The sequence below is a fragment of the Hypanus sabinus genome, chromosome 2, assembly GCF_030144855.1.
Source record: "Hypanus sabinus isolate sHypSab1 chromosome 2, sHypSab1.hap1, whole genome shotgun sequence".
In the NCBI taxonomy this organism is placed as follows: domain Eukaryota; kingdom Metazoa; phylum Chordata; class Chondrichthyes; order Myliobatiformes; family Dasyatidae; genus Hypanus; species Hypanus sabinus.
The window spans coordinates 106129384-106142649 of NC_082707.1; the positions used below are offsets into that span (position 1 = coordinate 106129384).

The 13266-nt window shown below is 38.5% G+C and overlaps 1 protein-coding gene across 2 annotated transcripts in view; it reads right to left on the minus strand.

Annotated features, from left to right (window-relative positions):
* ryk (receptor like tyrosine kinase) overlaps positions 1–12960 on the minus strand; it is a 294692-nt gene extending 281732 nt beyond the window's left edge. Inside the window, exon 1 of one of the 2 annotated variants that reach the window (XM_059951330.1) lies at positions 12705–12960. In XM_059951330.1, coding sequence (XP_059807313.1) covers positions 12705–12840 — 136 coding nt within the window. In that variant the 5' untranslated portion in view covers positions 12841–12960. The remainder of the gene's footprint in view (positions 1–12704) is intronic. The other variant, XM_059951322.1, reaches the window with a different exon arrangement.
* Between the last annotated feature and the right edge of the window lie 306 nt (positions 12961–13266).

Sequence of the window (13266 nt, forward strand, 5' to 3'; positions counted from 1 at the left end):
ATTTAGGAGAAGTAGGCCTAAAGTAGGCCCATCGAGTCTGCTCCACCATTCAATCATAGGCTAATCCACTTCATCCAGTCATCCCCACTGCCCTGCTTTCACCCCATACATTTTGATACCCTAGCTAATCAAGAACCTATCTCTACCTTAAATATACCCAATGACTTGGCCTCCACAGACGCTAATGGCAACGAATTCCACATATTTACCACCCTCCAACTAAAGCAATTTCTCCGCATCTCAGTTCTAAAAGGACGTCCTTCAATCCTGAGGTCTCTTATCTTAGAATCTCCTACCGTGGGAAATAACTTTGCCATATCTAATCTGTTCAGGTCTTTTAACATTTGGAATGTTTCTCTGAGATCCCCCCTCATTCTCCTCAGCTCCAGTCAATACAGCCCAAGAGCTCCAGACATTCCTCATACAGTAACCCTCTCAATCCTGGAATCATTCTCGTGAACCTGCTCTGAACCCTCTCCAATGTCAATATATCCTTTCTAAAATAAAGAGTCCAAAACTGCACACAATACTCCAAGAGTGGTCTCACGAGTGCCTTAAGCAGCCTCAACATCACATCCTCCCATATACTTAATGCCAAGAAAAAAGTCTGTACATATTCAGTACAGACGCAACCATCGTAGCACTTCTTGGAATGTTGATGCCGCCTCTTGAGGCTGTAGTGCTCTACATAGCTAGCCAGCCATTCCTTACTAGCTTTAAACTCCTTCCTCTCACTCACAACACAAGTACGAATGAGACGTGAGGCAAACAATGCTCTGTTATAATCTCTAAATTACGATACTTATAATACCTAATACAATGGAAATGCTATGTAACTAGTTGTTACACTATATTTTTTTTTCTTTCTTTCTTTTTCAATCTTTTTATTGAATTTCATATATAAAAGAAACATAATAATAAATAGGTTATAAATGCATAAGACTTGAAATTGAATTAGTAGTAGGATAACAATATCCTATTAAAATATCAACATAGAAACATAGTACATTATCAATCAAGTCTATAATAATTATATGAAAAAATAAAAATAATCATCAAAAGAAAAAGAAAAAAAATCATAAAAATACAGACAAAAAATATTTAAAAAATACTAAACTAAACTAACATGAGCAATAATAACAGTTTATTTTGTATATGATAGTGCCAAAAATTCCGGAACTCCATACCTGAACAAGGATAAGTAAAGAGAAGGTCTGGAAGAGGCCAAATTAATTCATTTGAAAATGTCGAATGAACGGTCCCCAAGTTTCTTCAAATTTGATTGATGAGTCAAAAATAGTGCTTCTAATTTTTTCCAAGCTCAGAAAAGAAATAGTTTGAGAGAACCACTGGAACGTGGTAGGAGGATTTACTTCTTTCCAATTTTGTAATATAGACCTTCTGGCCATTAATGTTACAAAAGCAATCATTCGTCTAATTGAAGGGGAAAACTGATTATCATCCTCATTTGGTATACCAAAAATTGTAGTAATAAAATGAGGTTGTAAATCGATATTCCAAACTGAGGAAATGGTAGCAAATATGTCCTTCCAATAGTTATGTAAAGCGGGACATGACCAAAACATGTGGGTCAATGAAGCCACATCTGTCACATTGAGGGTTAATATGAGAATAGAATCGAGCAAGCTTATCTTTAGACATATGAGCTCTATGTACAATTTTAAATTGTATTAAAGCATGTTTAGCACATATAGAAGAAGAATTAACCATTTGTAAATTTTTTTCCCATTTTTCTATTGATATATTATATTGAAGTTCTTTTTCCCATTCTTGTTTAATTCTACCTGATATTTCTGGTTGTATCTTCATAATCATATTATAAATAAAAGCCACTAATCCCTTCTGATAGGGATTTAAGGTAAAAATCATACCTAAAAAGTCCATTGAAGTTGAATCGGGGAAGGATGGTAGAATTTTATGTAAAAAATTTCTAATTTGTAAATATCTAAAAAAGTTAGATTTAGGTAACTCAAATTTGTTGGAAAGTTGGTCGAAAGACATCAAACTACCTTTAAAGAAAAGATCACAAAAACATTTTATACCTTTCCTTTTCCATATGCTAAAGGCTTGATCTGTCAAAGAAGGTTTGAAAAAAAAATTAAGTAAAATAAGGCTATCAAGAACAAAGTTTTTCAGAGTAAAAAATTTACGAAATTGAAACCAAATTCGTAATGTATGTTTGACAACAGGGTTAGATATCTGTTTATTAAATTTAACTAAATCGGCAGAAAGAGAAGAACCCAGAACGGAGAATAGAGAATATCCCTGTGCCTCACTGCATTCTAAATTTACCCATTGTGGGCACAATGGTGAATCCAAATCTGATTTCCAATACATTAAGTTACGAATATTATTCGCCCAGTAGTAAAATCTAAAGTTAGGTAGAGCTAAACCACCATCTTTTTTAGATTTTTGTAATTGCCTTTTACTTAACCTAGGATTTTTATTTTGCCACACAAATGAAGAAATTTTTGAATCAATGTTATCAAAAAAAGATTTAGGAATAAAAATTGGTAAAGCTTGAAATAAATATAAAAATTTCGGTAGAATCATCATTTTAATAGCATTAAGCTGACCAACTAATGATAAGGATAAGGGAGACCATCTTGTAGTAAGTTGTTGAATTTGATAAAGCATAGGTAGAAAATTCAATGTAAATAAATCTTTATATTTCTTAGTAATTTTTATACCTAAATAGATAAAGTTATCATCAACAACTTTAAATGGTGTCCTTTCATTCAATAAAGTTTGCGCGTTTAAAGGGAATAAATCATTCTTATCCAAGTTTAGTTTGTAACCAGAAAAACTACCAAATTGAGTCAACAAGGATAAAATAGCAGGAATAGACCTGTCAGGATCAGAAATATATAACAAGTCATCAGCATAAAGTGATAACTTGTATAATTTCTCATTACGGGTGATACCAAAAATATTAGGAGATTCACAAATAGCAATGGCTAAAGGTTCTAATACAATATTAAACAATAAAGGACTTAAGGGACAACCTTGTCTCGTACCACGAGATAATTGAAAAAAGGAAGATCTGTAATTATTTGTAAGAACAGAAGCAACAGGTTTATGACATATTAGTTTAATCCATGATATAAAATTAGGACTAAAATTAAAATATCTCAAAGTGTTAAATAAGTATACCCATTCAACTCTATCAAAGGCTTTTTCAGCATCTAGTGAAATAACACATTCTGGAATTGTGGGTGATGAAGTGTAAATTATATTAATCAATTTTCTAATATTAAAAAAGGAATACCGATTCCTAATAAAACCAGTTTGATCTTCTGAAATAATCTGTGATAATACCTTTTCTAACCTAATAGCTAAAATTTTTGTAAGAATCTTAGAATCTACATTTAATAGTGATATAGGGCGATAAGATGCACATAGAGTGGGATCCTTATCTTTTTTAAGAATTAGAGAGATAGTAGCTTCATAAAAAGACTGAGGTAATCTCTTCTTAACAAATGCATCATTAAAAATTTCACATAGCCAAGGGGAAAGCAAAGAAGAAAAAGTTTTTAAAAATTCTATAATAAAACCATCAGGACCAGGAGCTTTCCCTGAGTTCATTGATGAGATGGCCTCTCCTATTTCGGCCAGAGAGATAGGAGCATCAAACAAGCTACGATCTTCATCTGTCAGTTTGGGAATATTCAAATTGATAAAAAAGTTATCCATCATGGACAGATCGCCGTCAAATTCTGATTGATATAAAGATTTATAAAAATCTTGAAAAGTGTTACTGATTTCTTTATGATCAGTAGTCAGATTTCCGTCTTGTTTATGAATTTTAATAATTTGTCGCTTAGTCGAAATAGCTTTTAATTGGTTAGCTAATAATTTACCAGTTCGATCACTATGGATATAAAATTGGGCCCTGGTCCTAATTAATTGATTCTCAATTGAAGATGATAATAAGCTATGCTCCATTTGAAGCTCAACTCTTTTCTTATAAAGTTCTTTGGTAGGAGTCACGGAATAAATCTTATCAATTTCTTTAATTTTATCCACTAATAAAGCAATATCTAAATATCTTTGTTTTCTTTTACCAACGGAATATGAGATAATTTGTCCATGGATAAAAGCCTTAAAAGAATCCCAAAGTATTCCTCTGTCAATCTCTTCTGTATAGTTTGTTGAGAAAAACAAGTCAATTTGCTGTTTTATGTAGGTGATGAATTCTGGATCTTGAAGCAAAGTAGCGTTAAGTCTCCAAGATCTAGTATTCGAAAAGTCCGAAATCTTGTTAGATAACTTCAAAGGTGCATGATCCGAAATAGCAATAGAATTATATTTACAATCAATAATATCTGTTAATAAACGATGATCAATAAGAAAATAATCAATTCTAGAATAACTGTAATATACATGTGAAAAAAACGAAAATTCTTTATCTTTAGGGTTCAAAAACCGCCATATTTCAGTGATTCCCAAATCAACCATAAAAGAATTAGTAAGTGAGGCTGATCTATTCGGAAGAATTCGAATAGGTTTAGATCTATCCATTGAAGGATTCAAACAACAATTGAAATCTCCACCCATTATCAACATATATTCATTTAGATTAGGAAGGGAAGTAAATAAACATTTAAAAAATTCAGGGCAGTCAAAGTTTGGAGCATAAATATTAACTAAAACCACTTTTCGATTAAAAAGTGAACCAGTTATCAACAAAAATCTGCCCTGTGGATCAGAAATAATTTCATGATGTGTAAACGAAATTGAAGGGTCTATAAAAATAGACACACCCCTAATTTTGGCGGTAGAATTCGAGTGGAATTGTTGACCTTTCCAGAACCTAAAAAAGCGTTGATTATCCTCCCTCCTAATATGGATCTCCTGTGCAAAAATATTAGCATTTAGTCTATGGAATACTTTAAATTTTTTTTACGTTTAATCGTATGATTTAAACCATTAGTATTCCAAAAGATAAAGTTAACAGACTTATCCATCATGTCAATACTAATTGTGTATATCATAAAAGGTTAAAAAGACACATAACCCATAAATCAGGAAGAAGGAAAAATGATTCAGGAGCAACTGGAGAACATGACACCTCAACAATATTAATAATTTAAAGTCGGCCCATAAACTAAAAGCAAAAAAATAAAAAGCAAAAGCATGAAAGAAGATCCCTACCCCCTCCCCCAACCCCACGGAAAAAAGCCAAGCGGCAGGCGCACAAACTAACACTAATATTAGCCCCATTTTCAAGATGGCAACTTCATGAACAGAAAGAAAAGAGAAACTATATAACACCCAGATATAAATACAGGGTTGTAAACAAAAAGAATATATATCAATCAAAATGAAAAAATAATATAAAAAAGCAAAAAACCATTAATAAAAAAAGGATAACCTTTGAAGTTTAAAATAGTGTAATATGCCTTTAAAAAAAATTCCATATTCAAATATAAGGAAATGACATTTCAAAAACATGACTTATGGGAAGAAGAAACAACTTTTTGAAAAGACCATATTACGAAATACAGATGTAAATTCACCAATCTTATTTTTAAAAAAAAGGTTATCAAAATAGAATTAAAAAAGGGTTCAATAACCACTACAATATATATATATAAAAAAAGTTCAAAAAATTCAAAACATTCATCCCATTCTCAAATACAGGCAAATAAACGCTTACGGAAAGCAAAGTCTTATGGGAAGAAGAAACGACATCTTAAAAAATAAATCATTATTACGTCTTAACATGTATATCTAATCCAGAGGGAAAAAAAAATAATTAAGAAAAAAGACATTATAGTAAAGTTAAAAAAGCATCTGTAAATCATGATAATAATAATTTAAAAAAACCAGGTCTACAGACCAAAATAAAAAGCTATACCGCAGCTTCATAAGTTAAAGCCTAAAACGGAATGGCGTCTTCTCCCCAAAAGTTCTTCCACATAACACATAGTTCAAGTTGTACAAGAAGAGCGATATTCTTCAACGAATTTCTTCGCTTCTTCCGGAGTATTAAAAAAACGCTGACTGTTGTCGCTCAACGTAATTCTGAGATTCGCTGGATATCTTAAAGCTTGTTTAAGTCCAATCGAATCCGCCATCACCAGTTTAAAAGCAATTCTCGCCCTCATTACCTCGAATGAATAGTCCTCCCCAATACGAAACTTGTTGTTTTTGTGAGAAATCATACCTTTCTGACGAGCTAATCGAATTAAAAGCTCTTTCTCCCGAGGATAATGGAGACGGACAATCACAGCTCGTGGCTTGTCTTTCGCAGCCGAAAATCTCAAAACTCTGTGGGCACGATCAATAGTAGGTTTAACCCGCAAAGCGGCCTCGCCAAAAATTTCCCACAATAAATTAGAGAAATATTCAGTTAAGTCACTAGACTCGAGATTTTCGGGAAATCCAATAATATGCAAATTCTTTCTGCGAGACTGGTTTTCAAGATCAGTGATTTTAAACTTATACTGCTCCACTATTTTAGCGGTCGATCGTACCTTCTCCTCCAAAGTTTCGATTGTACGTATTTTTTCACAAATTATCTTGTCAAGAGCCGCAAACTTTTCTTCATGACGTTCAATAACTGCTGCCTGCGATTGAAGCTTGATATCAAATGATTTAACAACTTCTTCAAGCTCCGATATTTTTGTAGTAAGTTTGTTTTCCAGACTTGCAAGTTTAGTATCCAGAAGACTGGAGATTGCATCGAGAGTTATAGGGTCTTTAGACGATTTCTTAGATACAGACATTTTAAGTTTGAAAAAATTAAATCCAGTGTTATTTTTAAAAAGAAAAATAAATCATAAATATCAACCCATATGATTAAGTACGAAAAGATTTGATTAAAGGGTGATTATAGCTTAATAAATGAAGAGCGCCTAAAAGGCAGATGTCTACGTCGCCATCTTGAAACTCCACCCCTAGTTGTTACACTATATTGTTCAGGGAATAAGGACACTTTGGAGGAGGCTCAATAATAATAAATTCAGGATCTGTGGAGGTTGAGGGCTGAGGACCACTTTGGCAAGCAACATGCCACTTTTCAAAAGATCTAAGATTTCTATTTCCTTGGCTTGAGATAACACTTTATGCTCCCTCTTAGCTTTTGAGGAATTGCTTTGACCACTTAATTGCTTTTGAGGAGCCATTTTTTCACAGAAGCAAAGTAGTGACCGAACGAGAACAATGCTCAAACGAGTGCTGGAGAGAGAACTTACAGGTTTTTCCAATCTGCGGTTGGTTGAATCTGCGCATGCAGAACCCACAGATAAGGAGGGCCTTGGACCCATGGCCTAAAAAGGGAGAGTCAGCATGGCTTTGTGTGGGTCAGGTCATGTCCATAAGACAGGAGCAGAATTAGGCAATTCAGCCCATCGAGCCTGCTCCACCATTTCATCAAACCCATTCAACCCCATACACCTGCCGTTGCCATACCCTTTGATGCCCTGACCAATCAGGAAACTTCCACTTTAAATGTACCAACGGACTTGGCCTCCACCACAGTTTGTGGCAGAGCATTCCGCAGTTCAGTACGCTCAAGCCAAAAAAAAACTCTCACCTCTGTTCTAAACAGTCATCCATCAATTTTGAGGTTGTGTCCTCCAGTTCCCAACATAGGAAACATCCTCTCCACATCCATCTTATCTAGTCCTTTCAACATTTGGTATGTTTCAATGATACCCCACACATTCTTCTAAATTTCAGTGAGTTCAAGCCCATAGCTACCAAATGCTCCTCATATGTTAACCCCTTCATTCCCAAAATCATCTTGTGAACCTCCTCTGGACTCTTTCCAATGACAAAACATCTTTTCTGAGATAAGGGGCCTAAAATTGTTGTCAATACTCCAGTGCGGCCTGACTAGTGTCTTCTAAAGGCTTCCTTGTTTTTATATTCTATTCCCCTTAAAATAAATGCCAACATTGTATTTGCCTTCTTACCACAAACTCAACCTGTAAATTAATTTTCTGGGCGTCTTGAACGAGGACTCCAAAGTCCCTCTGATGTTTGAATTTTCTCCACATCGAGATAGTAGTCTGCACTATTATTCATTTTACCACAACGTATTATCATACATTTCCCAACACTGTATTCCATCTGACACTGTTTTGCCCATCCCACTCTTATAAGCTAAGTCCTACTATAATCGCTTTGCTTCCTCAGCAGCACCTACCCCTCCACCTATCCTCGTATCATCCACAAACTTTGCCACAAAGCCATCAATTCCACTATCTAAAACATTGACAAACAATGTGAAAAGTAGCAGAACCAATACTGACCCCTGAGGAACACCACTAGTCACTGGCAGCCAACCAGAAAAAGCCCCCTTTATTCACTCACTGCGTTCTGCCTGTCAGCCACTCCTCTATCCATACCAGTATATTTCCTGTAACACCATATTATTTTATCTTGTTATGCAGCCTCAAGTGTGGCACCTTTTGAAATGCCTTCTGAAAATCCAGGCAAATGACATTCACTGCCTCTCCTTTGTCAACCCTGCCGGTTACTTCCTCAAAGAACTCTTTGTCATGTAAGATTTCCTTTCACAGAAACCATGCTGACTTTGACTTATTTTATTATTAGTCTCCAAGTACCCCAAAACCTCATCCTTATTAATAGACTTCAACACTTTTCCAATCACTGATGTTAGGCCAACTGGCCTATAATTTCCTTTCTTTTGTCTTCTTCCCTTCTTAAAGAGTGAAGTGATATTTACAATCTTCCAGTCCTCTGGGACCATGCCAGAATCAAGTGATTATTGAAGGATCACGACCAATGCGTCCATTTTCTCTTCCGCAACCTCTCAGGACTCTGAGATGTAGTCCATCTGGTCCAGGTGACTTATCCACCTGAAGAATTTTGAGTTTGTAATTACTTTTTCCTTAGTAATAGCACTGGTCTCACTCCTGCTTCTGACATTCAAGGTCCTCTGGCACACTGCTAGTTTCTTCCACAGTGAAGACTGATGCAAAATATACATTAGGTTGATCTGCATTTCTTTGTCCCCCAATACTACCTCACCAGCATCATTTTCCAAGAGGTCCAAGATCAATTCTCACCTCTCTTTTACTCTTCATACACCTGAAAAAACTTCTAGCATCCTTCTTTATATTATTGGCTAGTTTGCCCTCATATTTCATCTTTTCCCTTCTTAAAGCTTTTTAGTTACTTGTTAGATCTTAAAAAGCTTCCCAATCATCCAACTTCCCACTCATTTTTGCTACCTCATACCTTGGCTTTTATACAATCCTTAACTTCTCTTGTCAGCCACAGTTGCCTACCCCTGCCATTTAAGAACAAATTCTTCTGCGGGTTACAATTACCCTGCGCCATGTGAACTATTCCCAGAAACTTCAGCCACCTCTGCTCTGCTGTCAATCCCACCAGAATCCTCCTCTAATCTACCTGAGTGTTAGAAAACTGAATTTTTTGAAAAGGTGACGAGATTGATTGATAAAATTAGAGCAGTGGGTTTTGTCTGCATGGATTTTATTAAGATGTTTGAGGAAGTCCCTCATGGGAGGCTAATCCAAAAGATTATGATGCATGGGATCTGGAGCGAAATGGCTGCTTGGATTCAGAGCTACCTTACACATAGAAGACAGAGAGTAGTGGCTGAAGAACTTAATCGAGCTGGAGGTCCGTAATTAATGCATTTCCTCAGGGATCTGTACTGGGTGGCAGGTGCCGATGCTTTTTTTTGCTGGTGGGGGGGGGGAATTTGCTGGTGGTGGCTGATTGTTGCTTGCTGCCACTTAAGCACGGAAGGGAGGGGAGCTGGGGAAGACTTTGGAGTTCTAACATTTAACTGTCATTCATTCTTTGGGACACTCCTTTGTTTTCGAGGATGGTTGCAAAGAAAAAGCGTTTCAGGATGTATATTGTATACATTTCTGACATTAAATTGTACCTTTGAAACCTTCAAATACAGTATGATATAGATCAATTACAGATATAGGCTGAGAAATGGCAGATAGAGTTTAACACAGATAAATGTAAAAGGTTGCACCTTGGTAGGTTAAATGCAAGGAGACAGTACACTGACACTGTTAATAGCAGGATCCTTAACAGTGCTGCAGAGCAGAGAGATCTTGGGATCCAAGTTCATAGCTCCTTGAAAAGTGACCACACAGGTTGATAAATGGTTACAAAGACTTATGGAATGCTTGCTTTTAATGGTCAAGGCACTGATTTCAAAAGTCAAGAGGTTATGTTACAACTTTTTAAAACCTCTGGTTAGGCCACATCTGGAGTATTGAATACAGTTCTGGTCAACCCACTATAGGAAGGATGTTGAATCTTTGCAGAGTGTGTAGAGGTGGTTTACCAGGATGTTGCCTGGTTTAGAGGGGATGTGCTATCAAGAGAGGCTGGATAAACTTGGGATGTTTTCTCTAGAGCACTGGATGCTGAGCGGAGATCTGATAGACAATTATAAGATTATGAGAGGCAAACATAGAGTGGACAATGATTATCTGGTTCCCAGGGTTGAAATGTCTAATACCAGAGGGCATGCACTGAAGGTGTGAGGGGCTAGGTTCAAGAGAGGTGTGAGCAGTAAGATTTTTACTTAAAAGTTATGGATGCTCAGAATGTGCTGCCTGATAATACATGAAAGGCTTTTAAGAGATGTTTGGATTGGCACATGGATGCAAGGAAAATATTGGGATATGGACATTGTACAGGTAGGAAAGATTAGTGTTTAGGTGTTTTCAATTTGCTCTTTAGCAGGTTTGGCACAACATTGTGAGCTAAATGGCCTGCTTGCCCACGACCCCATTCCCCTTGCTCCCATTCTCTCTGCCTATCCTTGATCCACTCGCACTGCCTTTACTCTCTTTGCACCCTATCTGCTTCCCAATACTTCACACAGCTTCATTTCCTCATCCCTCTCCCACCAATTCTTCACCTTCTCTGCATCTCCTACTTTCTCACCCGTTTTCCCCTCCCACCCAGAACTCAAATTCAACTTACCCCTGCTTCGTCCTCAGTGCTCTCTCCTTCTTCAACTCACTTGTCTTCTCCTTCCTTATTCCACATCACGCTTTCTCCACTCTCCAATCCCTTTTACCCCCTTTCCCACTTCCTCTCCCTCCAACCCTTTCTCCCATTTTTCCATCTCACCCTACCCACAAGCACTCTCCACATTCTTCTTTGCTCCTACCGTCCTTTACTCCTGACATCTGACCCTATGCCACTTTCATCCCCTCCACAGAGTACAGCACAGGAACAGATGCTCCAGCCCACAATGTCTGTGACACCATAACAACAATTCAAAATGTGTATCAGCCTACATGTGGTCTATATTCCTCTATTCACTGCCTGTTCATGTATTTGCCCAAAATACCTCTTAACCATTACTATATTTACATCCCCACCACCCCTGGCTGGACATTCTGGGCACCCATCACTCTGTGTGAAATAAAAATTTACTTTGAGTATCAGCTTCAAACATTCCCTGTGATCGACAGCATTTGACATGCTGGGAACAAGACTACCTACCCTGTTGATGCTTCTCATAACTTTATAAATTTCAATCATGTGTCTCCAATGCACCTGAGAAAGCAATTCAAGTTTGTTTGACCTCTCCTGGCTAATACTCTCTAAACCAGACAACATCCCAGTGAATGTCTTCTGCACCCTTTCCAAAGTCTTCCCATAATGAGACGACCAGAAATGAACATGAATATAGCCTGCCAAAAGTTTTATACAGCTGCAACATAAATTCTTGATTTTTCTACTGACACCCCAAATGAAGAAGGTAAATACTATATATGCCATCTTTAGCACCGATTTCAAGAAGCTATGAACTTTCACTCTCAGATCCTTCTGTAAAGCACTTCTCAGCCCATCACCCATGCTTTCCCTATTTCTTACTCCCCCATTCTATTCCTTATCTACCCCATTCACATTTTCTCCCCTCACTTCCATCATCTCCCTCTTCTCTAACCACCTCTCAACTTTCATTCTTCCCCTAGTTCTGGTCCAATCCCCTAACATTCCCATTCTCTCCATTCAGCTCCTAATCTCTTACCACCACTTTATTTCTCCCCGCTTCATTCCCATCTCTAACCAATATTCCTTAACTTGTTATCTTCCCACATTCTCTCCTACACTCCCAACTCTATCTCCACACCATTTTCTTTCCCTCCATTCTCACACCAATCTAAACCCATTTGGGTCCTCCGCTGTCTTCAGCTGCTCACTGTCCTGTCCTCTCCCTCACATACTACTTCCTTCACACACCCCCATACCTGTTGTCCCCATTCCCACCCTCTCTGTGCTAACCAGCCGACACCTGCTTTAAACCTCATCTCTTCCGTGCTCTCCTATTCTCTCTATGCTGTCTCATTTACCCAACTCTCGCCACCAATTGCTTTCTCTCCTCACAATTGGTTCTCTGACCAATCTCACCTCAGTTCTCTCCACCCATTCCTGTGATGTCCTGCCTATTCCTTCCACATGATCACCACCCGTCAACACCCACGACCTCTCCCCACTTTTTCTCTCCCTTCGCCCATTATCCCACCAATTCCCCTCTCTTGCCCGCACATCCGAACATCGCCTGCCCCTCATGTTTCTCCTCACACAGTTCCCCCAAGGATCTGTTCTCTACACCCCTGTTATTTCTCCACCTGTCCTCAACTTCTTCCTACTCAGGACTGCGCGGCCTCCTCCGCAGGCTCGGGGCCCGCACTCACCAATTAGCCTTCGCATTTCTTCCACGCTCAGGTAGACGTTGAACCCGGGGCCGTCGGAATAGACAACGGCAAAGTAGCAGCTCCAGAGCAGCCACAGCACTTGCTCGATCCCGCACCTCCAGCCGCGGCCCGCCATTCGGCAGCGGTAAAGCCGCCAAACTGCACGCTCCGCAAGCGATGCAGCCGCCTAACCTCCACTTTGCTGCATGGCGGCCGGCCCGGCGCACAACCACTAGGCGCAGGCGCGGCAGCGGTGGCCAGACGGGGTCGAGCACGGCAGCGGGGGCGCGCGCAGAGCCCTAATTTCCCAGTCACCTGTTTCCTGCCTAGCCGAACTCACTCAATCGCTTATCCCCTCTCTAACACTTCGCCAACCATCACACACAAAATGCTGGAGGAAGTCAACAGGCCAGGCAGTAGCTATGTGTGGTGAACTATGTGCCTGTCTGGACACGCCCCCTGCTGACTGCTCCTGTGGCTCCTCTGTATAAAGGCGATCTGAGGCCTGACGCTCGGCCTCAGTCTCCAGGACATAGTATGATGGACACTCACTCCTGGTTCC